Here is a 16015-nt window from a genome sequence, read left to right on the forward strand (position 1 = left end):
TGAAAGATCTGAAATGAGAAAGTATAATTTTTTAAACTTGAGAATAGATTTCTAGTCCTGTAGTTCTAAACAGGGGGATGGTGAGCATTTTGCCCCCAAGGGAAATTTGGCCATGTCTGCAAACATTTCTGGTTGTCATGACAGAGAGATGCTACTAGTATCTAGTGGGAAGAGAACAGGGATGCTGCTAAATGTCCTGCAATGCAAAGAACAGCTCCCACAACAAAGCTTAAAATGCCAGGATTGCTAAGTTGAAATTTTCAACTATAGTAAAAAGAGCCCTGAATTAGGAGTCAGAAGACCAGGGTTCTAGACCAGGTTATACTATTTATTAGTAATATGACATTGGGCAAGTACCTAAGCTCTTTGCAATTAATTTTTTTCATATTTAACATGGGAGTAATAACATCTGCTCTACTCACCAGCTCAGAATTGTTTGTAACTATGAAATTTAAAATGTATGTAGTACGCAAAAGGAAGGAGGTACTTTTATTATTTAGCATCACAACTTCTTCAACATCAACATCCTCAGACATAAATTCAATCTACAAATATTTATGTAGAGCCTACAGAATGTTTTACTCTTATACAAGAAACCTAAATGCTCACAGAACGTCAACTGGGCTTCAGATCCTCCACAATCCAGGCAAAGAAAAAAACTCTCATCACCACAAGTTTAACATTCAGTTTTTCTCTTGTCAGAGATTTGCAGACACAGAAACAACCTTGGGTCAGAAAACACTTACCTCATGGATTTTCTTTTCATAATGGCAAGATCCTGGAGTCCTCAAAACACACTCAGGGCAGCATTGGTTGGCAGCAATTTGAAGCACTTCTCCCTGAGCGTTTAAAAGCAGTTCAAAGTAAAACAGCATTAGCACACACCGAGTCACAATAGTTCATCAGACCCCAAGTCATCTTACATTCACTAAATCTCATGCATTTCTAAGGTGACAACAACAGACCGGATTAAAAGAATAGACTGAAAAAAAAGGTTCTGTGTCCAGACAAGCTTCACTCAAAGATAAAATGAACCCCCTTTGTAAAAGTAATTTCCTTGAAAAAAATGTCTACATCTTTTCACATGTGATGAAGTTGAGACTTTGTTTCACTAGAAACCCTCGGAGATTCACACAAGATAAGCAGTTTCCCCCTGCCAAGAAGAGGAAGAAGACTCAGGTGGGGGATGGCCACAGAGCTGGCAGGTCTTCCAGCTGTCTGGTGTCTTAGACAGCCTAGCACAGCCAGTGCAGCAGCTGAAGTTCTCATGGGTAACTTTTACTTGGGACAGGAGGTTGCAGGACAAAGTTCTGAGAGGAAGTAATATCTCTGCAGAGGTATCATATATACACACTGCGGTAAGCTGAGTAGAATTCCTAAGCTCTAGTAAAGATCTACATTGTTTTCAGGGCTTCCACAATTGCAATTGTGTTTCTTCATACTATCAAGAGAATAGGCTACCATCTGATACCCCAGGATTTATTGGGGAGGTGTCACATGTCAACCATCCAATCACCACTGTAAAGAATCTGTTTATCTAAGAGTTATTAAAAATATGGAGTGAAGAGTATTAGCTTGTCTTTGAGACCCATGACTCTCATATTGAATCTTCTTACTCATGCTGCTCCTCTACTTAGGATTTTCTCGAGTCTAGTGATGTGACAGAACAGGCAATAAGTGATTTTGACCATAAATGGTAGGAGACCCTACATTAGCCAGGAAATCATGACTTATCCACAGGATAAAAGTCTACCAAATTTCAACCAATGCAATTTTTTTAAAAAAATGTGTGTCTGTGTGTGTGCGCATGTGTGGTAATGTTATTAATAGTTATTATTTATTTATTTTTGGTTGCTTCCATTTAAAAAAATTGTACCTATGAGAGAATTCTAACATCAGATAATTATGTCTACAACCATTAATCCACTAAACAGACAAATACATCAATAAAGTGACCACCAAATTTCTATTTTTTTGATAAAGAATAAAACTTATATGACATGGGATTTTATGAAATTATACATACTATGCAACATTAATCACTTTTCAGAAAAGTGTCCTCTGAACCCCAAGATAAAACTACACTTGTCTAATTTCCATTAAAACAATTAGAGAAACTACATTAGCCTAATTTCCACTAAGAATTTCATACAGATAGATAATAACATGCTCTAAGTGCTGATATTCTAACATGGAAGCCAGGAGCAAGGGAGAAAGACAGGTAGAATGGAAGACTTCAAGGAATGTTTCATGCCCCCAAATTAGTTTTCTTTGTTTTACATAAAAGCTAATTTTCAGATTTAGCCCTCAAAGCTCATGTTATAAATATAATATGTATGTGTGTGTGAATGTATGTGTATGTGTGTGTGTGTATATATATGTGTGTGTATATATATATATATATATATATTTTTTTTTTTTTTGCTAGTGGCAGTAGCGGGAGGGGAGAGGATGGTTCCCAACTTGGTCTATCTATTGAACTTCTGGTGGAACATGAAAGAGTTAAGTTAAAAGAGGAATAAAAATTTTGCCACAATAGCAAAGACTCAGAATCAACCCAAATGTCCATCAGTGACAGACTGGATTAAGAAAATGTGGCACATATACACCATGGAATACTATGCAGCCATAAAAAAGGATGAGTTCATGTCCTTTGTAGGGATATGGATGCAGCTGAAAACCATCATTCTCAGCAAACTAACACAAGAACAGAAAACCAAATACCGCATGTTCTCACTCATAGGTGGGAATTGAACAATGAGATCACTTGGACACAGGAAGGGGAACATCACACACTGAGGCCTATTGTGGGGAGGGGGTGGGGGGTAGGGACAGCATTAGGAGATATACCTAATGTAAATGACGAGTTAATGGGTGCAGCACACCAACATGGCACATGTATACATATGTATCAAACCTGTACATTGTGCACATGTACCCTAGAACTTAAAGTATAATAATAATAAAAAAAAAATTATGCCAGGACAATAGGCATAAACCAGACTGCTCAAGGGAAACCAGACATTTGGTTATACTTGGTGGAAACTAGAACCCTAGTTACAAAAGAGTCTGGGAAATATTTTTAGCTTTTCTGCTTCTATTATAAAGGAAGACAGGCTAGAAGAGGGTTGCACTAGATGTAAAGTGAGCCTATGTACCTGACCTGTTACCCATTTGTTAAATATGGGGCCAGGCACAGTGGCCCATCCCTGTAATCCAGCACTTTGGGAACCTGAGGTGGGAGGATCACTTAAAGCCAGAAGTTCAAGACAAGCCTGGGCAACATAGCAAAACCCTGTCTCTACAAAACAAAATGAAAAAATTAGCGGGCATGGTGGCACATGCCTATAGTCCTAGCTATTTAGGAGGCTGAGGCAGGAGAATCACTTGAGCCCAGAAGTTCAAAGCTGCAGTGAGCTATGACTGCACCACCGCACTCCAGCCTGTGTGACAGAACCAGACCCTGTCTCTAAAAAATAAATAAATAAATATTAGAGAGCGCATGGATGAATATATTCCCAAAAAAAATCGAATATTATAACAATTTTATTATAGTGATATTGTTTGGCTGTGTCCCCACCCAAATTTCATCTTGAATTGTAGCTCCCATAATCCCTACATGATACTGAATAAGTCTCACAAGATCTGATGGTTTTATAAATGGCAGTTCCCTTGCACAACTCTCTTGCCAGCCGTCATGTAAGACATGTCTTTGATCCTCCTTTGCCTTCTACCATGATTATAAGGCCTCCCCAGCCATGTGGAATTGTGAGTCCATTAAACCTCTTTTTCATTATATATATATTAAAAAAATGTGCATGTGGGTGCTTGAAGAATGAGAATCAGGGAGTTCCTGCCACCTAACCATGTAACCCTGAACGGCTTGGTGAGCTGTGGGCTGCATGGAACACAAAGGACTCCTTCTCCAGGCTTTGCAGTGTTGTGCTTTAGAAAGTGATTGCAGGGGTAAAACACATCAGTGAAGATTGCCGGGGGCAAGATTACTTGCTTAGGACCCAGGAGAACCACCAACAATAATGATGACAATTTGATCATTATAGCTAACACTTATTGAGTGCTTACAATAGCAGGGCACTCCTCTACACATTTATATGCATATGTACATATATGCACGTACAGACATATATGTATGTGTGCGTGTGTGTGTGTATATATATATAGAGAGAGAGAGAGAAAGTTAATTTAATTTTTACAACAACTTTATTAGGTAAATGTCATTATTATCTGCATAGAGGTTTGCAACCAAAACCTCACCACACAATGCCATGCTCCTTTGCATGGCATTGTCTTTTGTGCAGACATATTCTCCAGAAATCCTTAGACAGAATAGCTTCTGACAGAGCTGGGTCAACTATTCAAGGTTCTAAGTACCTTTGTGTTCTTTCTCTCCATCTTTTTCTGCCTGTTTGTCTGTCTTTCTGTCCCTATCCAGCTAGCTATTCTATATGCAGATAAGATATGGATATGGAATCCACTACCTGTGATGATAGAATGAGTAAATGATAGATGATAAAAAATATCTTTCAGAATTGCCATTGACACTAGGTTATTTCTAGTCAATCCATAACCAAAACAAATTGCTTCAAAAAGATAAAAAATGATAAAAAGAAAAACAAATCATTAATAGTAATAAGCCCAGTGTGGTGGCTCACACCTATAATCCCAGAACTTTGGGAGGCTGAGGCAGCTGGATCACTTGAGGTCAGGAGTTAGAGACCAGCCTGGCCAACATGGTGAAACTCCGTCTCTACTAAAAAATACAAAATTAGCTGGATGTGGTGGCGCATGCCTGTAATCCCAGCTACTTGGGAGGCTGAGGCAGGAGAATCACTTGAACCCGAGAGGCAGAGGTTATACTGAGCAGAGATCACACCACTGCACTCCAACCTGGGTAACAGAGTGAAACTCTGTCTAAAATAAAATAATAATTTAATTTAGGAACAGTGAGGATTCAAGAACTTGTGCCACATACTAACATAAGGGTACCCCAGCAGATTTGAATAACAGCAACACATGCTACTGAAAGCACAGAGGAAAACTTAAAAGCAACACAGTAGAGTAAAATTCACACTGGGACATGAGCCAAGGCCCAAGGTTCTTGACATAGCCATACCACCTCCTAGCTCTGGGTAAGTCACTAAACCACTAAAAATCAGTTGATTTATTTACAGACTAAGGAAGTCTGACTAAATGATTTCTAAAGGTCCCTTCCATTCTATGATCCTATTTCATTACTTGAAATAAAGAGGCCAAAAGCTCTGTGAAATATTTCTATGATCTTAGAGTTGAAAACGTTTCTTATGGTTGGATCATCTGGTACAAGCCTTTCATTTTACAGATAAGGGACCTCTTTCTTTAGAGTTCATGCTCTCTGATTCCTATATTGCCTTCATCCACAAATTTGCTGATCACTTTCTCACATTCACTCAGTAAAAACTTGATACCTGGATTCTGTTTTTTTTCTACCTGTGTCTAGATCATTCTAGACAACTTCAATGCCCATTAAAATGATATTCTATCTTTGTACACTCTTAACCACCTCAAATCAAGTGATTTTCATCTTTATTTCACACAGCCATGGCCAACCTTAAAATCTGTCCACACCCCAATGAACCTGGGCCTCCTAGTTTTTAGCACCCTCTCACCCTTATTTCCTCCAGGGAGATCCTTGAGTACTTCTTTACCTTCCAGTCATTCAACCCCTAGCTGGCCTCCCATTCTCCTATTCATGTTAGCCTCAATGTCCAGCAACCACTCTTTCTAATTCACTCACTCTGTCTCTCCTCCCCTCTAACTCCCATCTTTTCAATTTCTCTCTCTAGTCTGGGCTATTACCCTTTCCCTCCTAAGGTGATTATATCTCTTTCATGGTAATATCAAAAACTAAAAAGTTAAACAAAACAAAACCGTCTCCCTTCCCTTGTACAATCATTCCAAAAATGTTGACTAGGTGACTTCTATGTGCTGCCTATTGTGCTGTTCGATGGGCTGCAATAGTGAAGACAGCAAGATTCCTGCTCTCAAGGAGCTAAGAGTCTGGAGGAAAAAGCGGATAAGTCAACAGGCATTGCAGTCTGGTCAAGGGGTATGAATAGGGCAAGCACAAAGTGCCGCGGAAGCACACTGAAGGGTTTGATGGTTGGGGATGGGAGATTCAGAGAAACCTCTCAGATATAACGCTGCCTACCTAAGGCCCCACTTCTCTCTTTCCACCCCCCAGTCAAGCTCCTGAAAGGATGGCCTTTATTGAGCCTTCCTTTCCCCACTTTCCATTCACTCCTTTAATAAATGCCTCTGCAATACAGTTTCTACTCCCCCTACTCCATTGAGATCAACCTCAGCAAGGCCATCGGTGGCCTACATGCTGCCAGATCTGAAGGGCCATATTAAGTTCTCCTCCCACTTACTCCTTTAACTGTGCTAAACACGGTTAATACAAACTTTCTGGGCATCTGCTACTCCCCTTGGTGACTATAATATTACTCTCTTCTTTGACCATTTCTTTCCTTTCACTCTCTGACCACAGTTTCTCAATCTTCTTAAGCACTTTCTCTGACGCTCACCTCCCCTTAAATGACTGTACTCCCCAAATTCCATTCTTCATCATGTACCCTTTTCTCACACAATCTCTTTGGATGAGTTCTTTAATTCTACATGTTTGCAATACTATCTATGTGCTGATGACAGCTACATTGTATCTCCAGTCCCATCTTCTCCTCTGAGCCTTAGACTTACATATTCAGCTACCATTCTGACATACCCACCTGGGTCTTTCCCAGACATTTAAAACTAATGCGTCCCAAGCTGAAATCGCCATTTTTCCCAGATGGGCTGTTTTTCCTCATTCTCCTGTATTCTCAATATCAGTTGGTGACTCAGCTAACCAACTAGTCATTAACCCACAAATATGGCAGTCATTTCTCCTTTTCCTTTCTGTCACCCTCCTACCTTCATCTAGTTCTACTTATTTATCCCCTAATTACTTTTCATACCTGCCCTTATCTCTTGATCCCTACACTACCAGTGCTCAGGTTCTGCTATTCATCCTCTCCGGGTGATTCTCTCAGCCTCTGAACTGATCTCCTCATTTCTAATATTATGCATTATCTTTGAAAAACCAGAGATACTTTTTTCTAAAAAAGTCAGCCATTCCACCCTTATGCCTAAAACCTTTGTTAGTATTCTATAACCTTAAAAATAAAATTCCAAACTCCATACTACAGCATACAAGGCTCTGCATAACCTCAAACTTACCAACTCTCTAACCTCATCTCTGATTAATTCATTCAGTCAGTAAAAAAAAAATTATTGAGTGTCTACCATGTGTCAGGTGTTATTGTAGGTGTTGTGGATATACAGAGAATAAAAGAGACAGTAAATAAAAAATATCAATAAAATAGATAGTAGTTAGTATCAGAAAGAAAAATAAAGTCTAGAAGAGGAATACAAAATGTGTGGTAGGGGGTAGAGATTTACAATTTTAAACAGAATGGCATCCAGGCAAGACTTCAAGTAAAAGATCAAGCAATATATGTATACATATATGTGTGTAAACACACATCGCTCTCTCTTATTCGTATACATATGAATATGCATACCAGGCACACTTCTGCCATAGAGCCTTTGCACTTTGCTGTTCCCTCCGAAATTGTTCCTTCTCAAATATATACATATATATTCAGGGAACAGCAAGGAGGCTTGGTGTCTGAAGCAGTGAGCAAGGGAGAAAACAGTAGAATATTAATTAGAGGGGCACAGTAGTAGCTTAAAGGACGTTGTGAAATGTTACTTTGAGAAGAGAAGCCACCGGAAGCCACTGGAGGGGTTTAAGGAGAGAAGCAACATGATCTGATTTCAATTTTATTAGGATCCTGTGGCTACTATATCAAGATTACAGTGAAAAAGGCAAATATAGAAACAGTGAAACCAGTTAAGAGGCTACTGTGAGAATCCAGACAAAAGGATGATAATAATGGAACCAGACTGACAGCAGAGAAGTCACATTTGGAATTTACTGTTTCATGAAGGAAGAGCTGGGAGGGGATTGCTAATGTACTAGATATGGGATGTGGGAGAAAGTAGGGAGTCAAAGGTGATGCTAAGTTTTTGGGCCACAGCAACTGGGAGAATGGGGTTGCCATTTACCAAGATGAGAAAAATTAGGAGAGCAAATTAGGAAGAGATGAAATCACAAGTTTGATATATAACAAAGATGGGAGACTTTTTCTGTGAAGGGCCAGATAGTAAATATCTAGCTTTTAAGAGTCACACATGGTCTACATGGCAACAATACAATGCTATTGTTGCAGCCAAGGTCAATACATAAACAAATAAGTGAGCCTGTGTTTCCATAAAACTTTATTTATCAATGGTGACAATTGATTTCACATAATTTTCACATTATAAAATACTGGTTTTTATTTTTTCAATCATTTCAAAATGTAAAAGCCACTCTTAGATCATAAACTGTACAAAAACAGGCAGTGGACCAGATTTAGTCTGCTAACCCCTGATATAGAGCATGTTTAGGTTTCAGCAATGTAATCTATGTCTTCTAACATGTAGTTCAGGGCTTCTTCCATGATAACACAATTCTTCACATGAAGTGGGGAAGGGCATTTTTCATGGCGTTTTTGCCACCAGCTCAGATTCTGACTTGACTTACTTATTAGCAAATCACATAGTGATTTTTTTAGGGAATATTTACCCTATAAACATAAAGCTCCGTAACATACAACAAAATCTTATCAAATATGCCAATACTTAAAATATTCCCAGCTTCTCAGGAATACATTCACGCAGAAATGAAGGAATACTCTTAAAGGCATACCTTCGCTCCAATGTCAGGTACGAACACAAACTTATTAGCATTAGATGGCATAAAGACTCAAGATTAATTATTGGAAGGAGCCAAAAACTAGAAAAATAAACTTTAAATTGACAGAATGCTTTATGAATCAAATAATTGGTCTTGTCCTGGGAGTTTCAGAAGTTCAAATTTAAAGCTTAAGCTTTTTTAAAAAATAGATTCACTTGAAAAAGAAAAGAGTCAGCAACTAGAAAAAGTATTATTCTAACAGAATAGATGTGTAGTCAGAAAAAAACTGAAAATTTTTAACAGAAGGGAAGGGAGGAAATACCAGTCACTGACTTGGTCAAATACAAGGAGATTTATTGAGTCAAAGACGTGCTTATATTCCTAGGGAGCCCAGTGGTAGCACAATAATACAATCAGTGGCAGACCCAAATGATATTTTTAGAAGATCTTTTTCAATAAGTCAGTTCTGATTTTCAATGCATTCGATGGTTCATGCATGCTGCAGTTAATGCTAGTAGCTTTGGCATCAGTCAGACTCGAGGTAAAAATCTCTGGTCAGCAGTTTATTAATTGCATGATCATGGTTAAGTTGCTTAAAATCTCCAGGCTTCACTTTCCTCATCTATAAAGTGGGGATAAAGATACCTACCCCACATAATATTAAATGAGATAACATTATTAAGACCTTAAGCCAAGTCCCTGGCCCAGAGTAAATGCCCAATAAATGGAAATTGGGATGTTCTTAGGTATGATACGTTAAAATTCTGAAAATTAGGATATTCTTAGATGCAATATGTTAAAATTCTCTTCTGCATTTCATTAAGCTTCCAATTAGAGATTAGAATAAACGTCAAAAACAGATGTCTGAAATTATCCAAAAATCTAACCCTTCACTGACTTTACCAAAACATTTAGGACACAATTAGGATACCGTACCTTCTCAAAGGCACATTGAGGGTTTCTGCAAACAGCAGGTTTGCAGATAACGATATCACCATGGCAACGGCAGTTCTGGCATGAATCAGGCTTCCAAATTGTGGTATCCTGCAAAGAGGCATAAGCTTTGACTTAAAAACTGATCAGTCAAGGCATGAGCACACAAAAGCAGCACCAACAATAGTCCCACATCCTGGACAATTAAAAGACAAAGAAAAGTCACAGGCACACCACACACAGTACTTGCTGGGCACTGATTAAACCCCATGAGGCAATATAATCAGTATAATCCATTTCACAACAGTCAACCCACGTAGCCAAAGACAAGGGGATGCGGCAGAGAGCTGTCGATACCCAGAGTAAAATCCATCGATTGACCTGAAACCACAGGAGGACAAGTTGCTCCCTGACTTGAAGTTTCGCTTTGCTGTTAACTAGCAGAAACCATTGGAGCAGGTTTAAAGGAAAATGACACTTTCGACTAGCCCTAACCAGCATCCTAAAAGCAGTATTCACCACTAGATACTATAAGCCCCACAGGCTTCATTTTTCAGCTCTTTGCTACTTCATTGTCTTAATATTCATCAGAAACGAGGATTTAAGTAAGTAGTTGGATTTTTAAAGACAGATGCACCAACACATGTATGTGTGACTATTTTGTGCCTGGCTGGGTGCTGGGCATATTGAGGTATAAATGAAGCATAAGTGTGGGCAGTATCCCCAAGGATCTCACAAATCATTTGGGGTCATGAACATGAGAGAATTAAATAAACATAAGTTAATGTTACTATGTTATTACTTCACAAATTGGAAAGGAAAACAATGGTCGCAAACAGAAAAGTGAACCCTGGCTCAGTTAAGGGTCTCAGAAATGGCTTCCCTATTTCTCATCTTCCCTCATGCTGAATCCACATTTCAGTTGTGCCCATTTTGAAGTAACTTTGAAACCAACTATCTCATGGCTTCCACAGAAACCTGTTTCTGTGCATTGAAAGGCTGTTCTGATGACTTCAAATTGAAACACTAAAGATCCCATGGACTGTCCTGAGATTCATTTTCCCAGAGATTTCCTAACCCAAATTCCTATTAGAATTGAAAGCAGCCATACTATTTGGCTAAATTTCAAACACTAAAGCTTTTTGAAGAGTGCTGTCCATGTTATTCTCTGGTTTAAAAGTATACACTGCTCAGATGATGGGTGCACCAAAATCTCAGAAGTCATCACTAGAGTACGTCTCCATGTAAACACCACCTGTTCCCAAAAAATCTATGGGAAAAAAAAAATTTAAAAAAACCCTCAAAGCCAAAAAATAAATAAATAAATACAACTATTTCATGGCTCATCTTTACCTCTGATGAGACAAAATGCAGACCCCATAAGCTGATCCTGTCTCTCCGGCCTTGACAACTTGGTCAACACTATTGGACAACCCCAGCCTCCTCTTTCCTGGTCTCATATCTCATTCTCCCCTGGATTCCTACTCTTTCCTGACTTTTCCTGAGAAGAGTTTGCAACCAAGAAGCTTCTTCTTAGCCTCAACACCTCAGAAATGAATCATTCCTAACCCTTAACTGCCATTCAGGTATAGCTCTTCACTAGCCCTCTGTGACCTCACTTTTTCCTGCATGCACTATTATACAGTTGTTTTGTTTTGTTTTGTTTTGTTTTGTTTTGTTTGTTTTGTAACAGGGTCTCACTGTGTCACCAGGCTGAAGTGCGGTGGCATGATCACAGCTCACTGCAGCCTCAACCTCCCAGGCTCAAGTGATCCTCCCACCTCAGCCTCCCAAGTAGCTGGGACTACAGGCATGCACCACCATACCCAGAAAAATTTTGTATTTTTTGTAAAGACAGTTTCACCATGTTGACCAGGCTGGCGACAAACTCCTAGGCTCAAGCAATCTGCCTACCTCAGATTCCCAAAGTGCTCGGCCTACAGGCATAAGCCACTGCGCCCGGCCCTGTCACACTTTATTACACTCATTTATATTCCTGTTAGCCTTACTGGACCAGACTCTGGTGCCTGAAGTGAGAACTATCCTTGGCCTGGCACACTATAGATCCTAGGAAGCAAGAGTTCATAGTTCCTAAGTTGCTTAATGAAGACCTGTTTCCTCCCTTCTAAACTTTCTCACCCTGTTTTCCTTGGTCAACCAGTAGTTGAAGTCCTACTAAAATACTTTACGGAAGAGTAGGATAAGTTTCCAAGCTCCTGACAGAGTCCTCAGAACTCCAGCATTCAATTAGAGCTGAGATGAGCTAGAAACTGGTAGATGCTAGCAATGGACATTTTCACACAAAATGGCAAAAACCAAATGTGGTGATTAATTTCATATGCCAGCTTAGCTAGGCTATGGTGCCCACTTCTTTGGTCAAACACTAGTCTCAATGTTGCTGTGAAGGTACTTTGTTGAGGAGAGTACCATGAACAATCGGCTGACTTTTAAGCAAAGGAGATGACCCTCTGTAATATGGGTGGACTCATCCAATCAGTTAGTGACCTTAACCACAAAAACTGAGGTTTCCTGAAAAAAAGGGGAATTCAGCCTCAAGACCAAAATACAGCATTTCTGCCCAAGTTCCCAGCCTGCTGACCTGCTCTATAATACAGTTTGAACTTGCCAGTCCCAACAATCGCATGAGCCAATTCCTTAAAATAAATCTCTCTCCCTCTGTCTTAGAGAGGTATCCAATAGGACATATATGTATATATTATTGATTCTCTGGAGAACCAAGACTAATATACCAACATTGGTGTAGATTTACATGGATATGCACAACATTTCCAAGCAAAAAATAAAATCGTCCTTTAAAGTCAAGAAATGTTAGCTAAATTCATAACCTCTCGGGGAATGTGCTTCAAACTCTGGGGCCTCTCCAAAGTCATTTAGGAAATATAAAATCTATCTGAGGTGAGATTACATTCTCAATGTCTGATTTACAAAAATACTGAATCAAAGCAGAAAAGCACCAGAACTTGGCTTAGAATACCTCTGAATTTCTTTCTTTTTATTGCTATAGCACATTCTTCAAATTTGGCAATAGTGTGACAACTACAGTCTACTCTTAACCCAAAGAGCAAGGACAAGAAGGTGAGGAAAAACAAATTTTATTTCCAAACACAATGTAGTATGTTTCCTGCTGATTTCAAGAAAACAATCTTGGTTTCAGGATACAGATTAAATAAAAATGACAACTTCACAAAACCAGCAGCTACTATTTATTGATCAGTTACTTACGCTCCCCACTCTGGGAGCAGGAAGTGCTGATCACAGGGACAATTGTGGAATAGAGGGAGGGTGGCTTTTCCCACCTCTGCCATCTTCCTGCAAGGCTAGAGAAAGTATCTGTAGTCAATGCTACACAAAGCCCTTACATACATGTCAACCCTATGAAACTGGCACTATTATTATGATTCTGATTTTACAGATGAGAAAACAGGATGAACGAGATTGAACCAGTTGCCCAAGTTCACAGAGTTCTTAGGAGACCTAAGGACTCAGGCTCTGGAGACAGACTGACTATGTTTGAATCCTGGTGACACCATTTATTAACTGAGTCTGTTATTAACACGTCCATGTCCAGGTTCCTCATCTGTAAAACAGAAATGAGAAAGTACTTATTCAATAAGTTTATTGAAAGCATCAAAGGAGATGCTGTATTAAAGATAAGTCAACAGTGTCTGGCACTTATTAAGGGACCATGAAATGTAATGTAGTTTTAATCCAAATGTTTTCTATTATATCACAGGCATTCAGCAATGCCTTCTAACTATTTCATTTTCTCAAGGGGAAAACAGTCCTATAAGTACTTGGACTTTCCCATCTTCTCATTCCAGTCTACATAAGTAAAACCTAGCAGAGAGAAATGATTACTTAATTAGGACCCTAGCATTTAGAGGATCCAGAACATTGCTGAATAAGGGAGGAATGAATCTATAGGTTGAGTTTTCAAGACTACTTGGGAAATTCAAAAAGTCACTATCTCACTAAGCTGGCATAATCATGAGCCATGTCTTTGACCTAGACATTGGTTGGCCACACCAGCTTATATGTACTCCTTTAAACTTGGTATGACTCTAAGTGCCAGCCATATTTATTCTCTCCAGAAGCAACATTCTTACTTCTTGAGGTGAAGTTCTTCTCTGCACTTCAATTATTTTGACAGTGACCCCCAAAGCAGTCCACTATACTTTTAAGCAGTCCTCAGTCACTAGACTTGGCTTCCTAAACTGTAAACAGTATCTTCTAAGAACACGGAGTAGGTTGTTCACTTTCATTCACAAAACCATAGTTTTTCTTTATGTTAATTCAAGGTTTAAATGTATCTGGGCTTAGGAAGCCTTCCTGATATGTTTACATATCTGTCTTCCCAGCAGACTATGACTCTTCAAGCAAGGAGATCTCATTTGATTCCTCTTTGTATATCTCAAAATTCACTTAGCACAGTTTCTGAATGTTGGCTGAATTAATTAATAATCAACCCTGAGTTTCTTTACCTGCACAAAAATATCTATTCATAAGAATTGAGATACTCCAGTTAGGTTGTGAGAGCTTCAGAAAACAATGTTTAAATGATGTCACTACAAAATCTTTATAATGTTGAATATCATTACTCCATTGATGTCAAACTATGTTTAAAGAAAAATTTTCTTCATCTAGGTATTGGACCTATCAAAAACCTTCCTTGTATTGGCTGGGCGCGGTGGCTCACGCCTGTAATCCCAGCACTTTGGGAGGCCAAGGCGGGTGGATCATGAGGTCAGGAGATCGAGACCATCCTGGTTAAGACGGTGAAACCCCATCTCTACTAAAAACACAAAAATATTAGCCGGGCATGGTGGCGGGAGCCTGTAGTCCCAGTTACTTGGGAGGCTGAGGCAGGAGAATGGCGTGAACCCAGGAGGCAAAGCTTGCAGTGAGCCGAGATCGCACCACTGTACTCCAGCCTGGGTGACAGAGCAACACTCCATCTCAAAAAAAAAAAAAAAAAAAAACTTCCTTGTATTAATATCTCCATGAAACTAAATAATGTATTATGGTTAATTTTAAGTAAAATGAGTCCTTTACCAAGGCCTGGACACATGGCCATGTTTTTCAGGTCTAAATCTTTAGAAATCAATTATATGGTCACATAAAGTTGCTTTATGAAAGCAGGGAAGCTAGAGTTCCTCAATAGCTAGAACTTTGGATAAAGCCATAAAATCCAAAGTAATAACATTGTAAACTAAGTTTTACAGATTTTCCACGTTGCTATTGCAATTCTGACACTTTAAAGTCCTCCTTTCCAATCTAACACACACTCAGCAAAAGAAATACTCTTAAAATAGCTTTTCACTAGAAGATAGATAAGGATTAGATTAAGACAAGCTTAAAAAGCAATCAAAATATCATTGTAAACAGCTTTTAATATTTTTAATAATATATGAATAAAATGTTCTTGCAGATAATATAATGCCTCCCTCCCCAAATACTTCAAAGTAATAGCAAGGTGCTTTAAAATAAAAACTTGCTTCACTTGGGTAAGTATTTACTGAATATTTGATTAGTGCTAAAAATAAACAATAAATATATCCTTAATCAGTACTCAAATTTCTGGGGGGGGGGGGAGAATTATTTATAGAATTCTAAAGAGCAGTATATCAACTGTCAACATAAGTTTTCTTTCATCTAAATGGTGTAATAACCCTACTTTAATTATTGATTAATTCATCTCATTTTAAATTCCCTTGGCTTCTTAGACCAAAAGTGAGAAAGAAAGTATAAAGCTCCCCCAAAGCTGTGTTTTCAAGTTACAAAACAGTATGTAGAATATAATATTTTTGTGATAAAAATATATCTATGTGCATAGAAACAAACTGTGGAATTATATAAACTAGTAAGTGAGGGGTAGATAATTCCGTGTGTGAGTTCCAGATTTTTTTTTGTTTGTTTTCCTTTATCCTTATCTGTATTTTCCATTTTTCAACAACAAAGATATATAATTTATATATATATAATTTATGTGATCTTTTGAAGTTACTTTTACAATATAAGGTGCCCGGGCACGGTGGCTCACGCTTGTAATCCCAGCCCTTTGGGAGACCAAAGAGGGTGAATCATGAGGTCAGGAGTCTGAGACCAGCCTGGCTAACATGGTGAAACCCTGTCTCCACTAAAAATAGAAAAAAAATTGCTGGGCGTGGTGGCAGGCGCCTGTTATCCCAGCTATTCAGGAGGCTGAGGCAGGAGACTTGTTTG

General features: G+C 38.7%; 1 protein-coding gene across 1 annotated transcript in view; it reads right to left on the reverse strand.

Annotated features, from left to right (window-relative positions):
- Positions 1 to 16015, reverse strand: part of FRAS1 (Fraser extracellular matrix complex subunit 1) — a 470770-nt gene that overhangs the window by 295542 nt on the left and 159213 nt on the right. The window contains 2 exon segments of the mRNA XM_010384575.2: positions 747 to 839; positions 9776 to 9883. Coding sequence (XP_010382877.2) covers positions 747 to 839; positions 9776 to 9883 — 201 coding nt within the window.

The sequence above is a fragment of the Rhinopithecus roxellana genome, chromosome 2, assembly GCF_007565055.1.
Source record: "Rhinopithecus roxellana isolate Shanxi Qingling chromosome 2, ASM756505v1, whole genome shotgun sequence".
NCBI lineage: Eukaryota > Metazoa > Chordata > Mammalia > Primates > Cercopithecidae > Rhinopithecus > Rhinopithecus roxellana.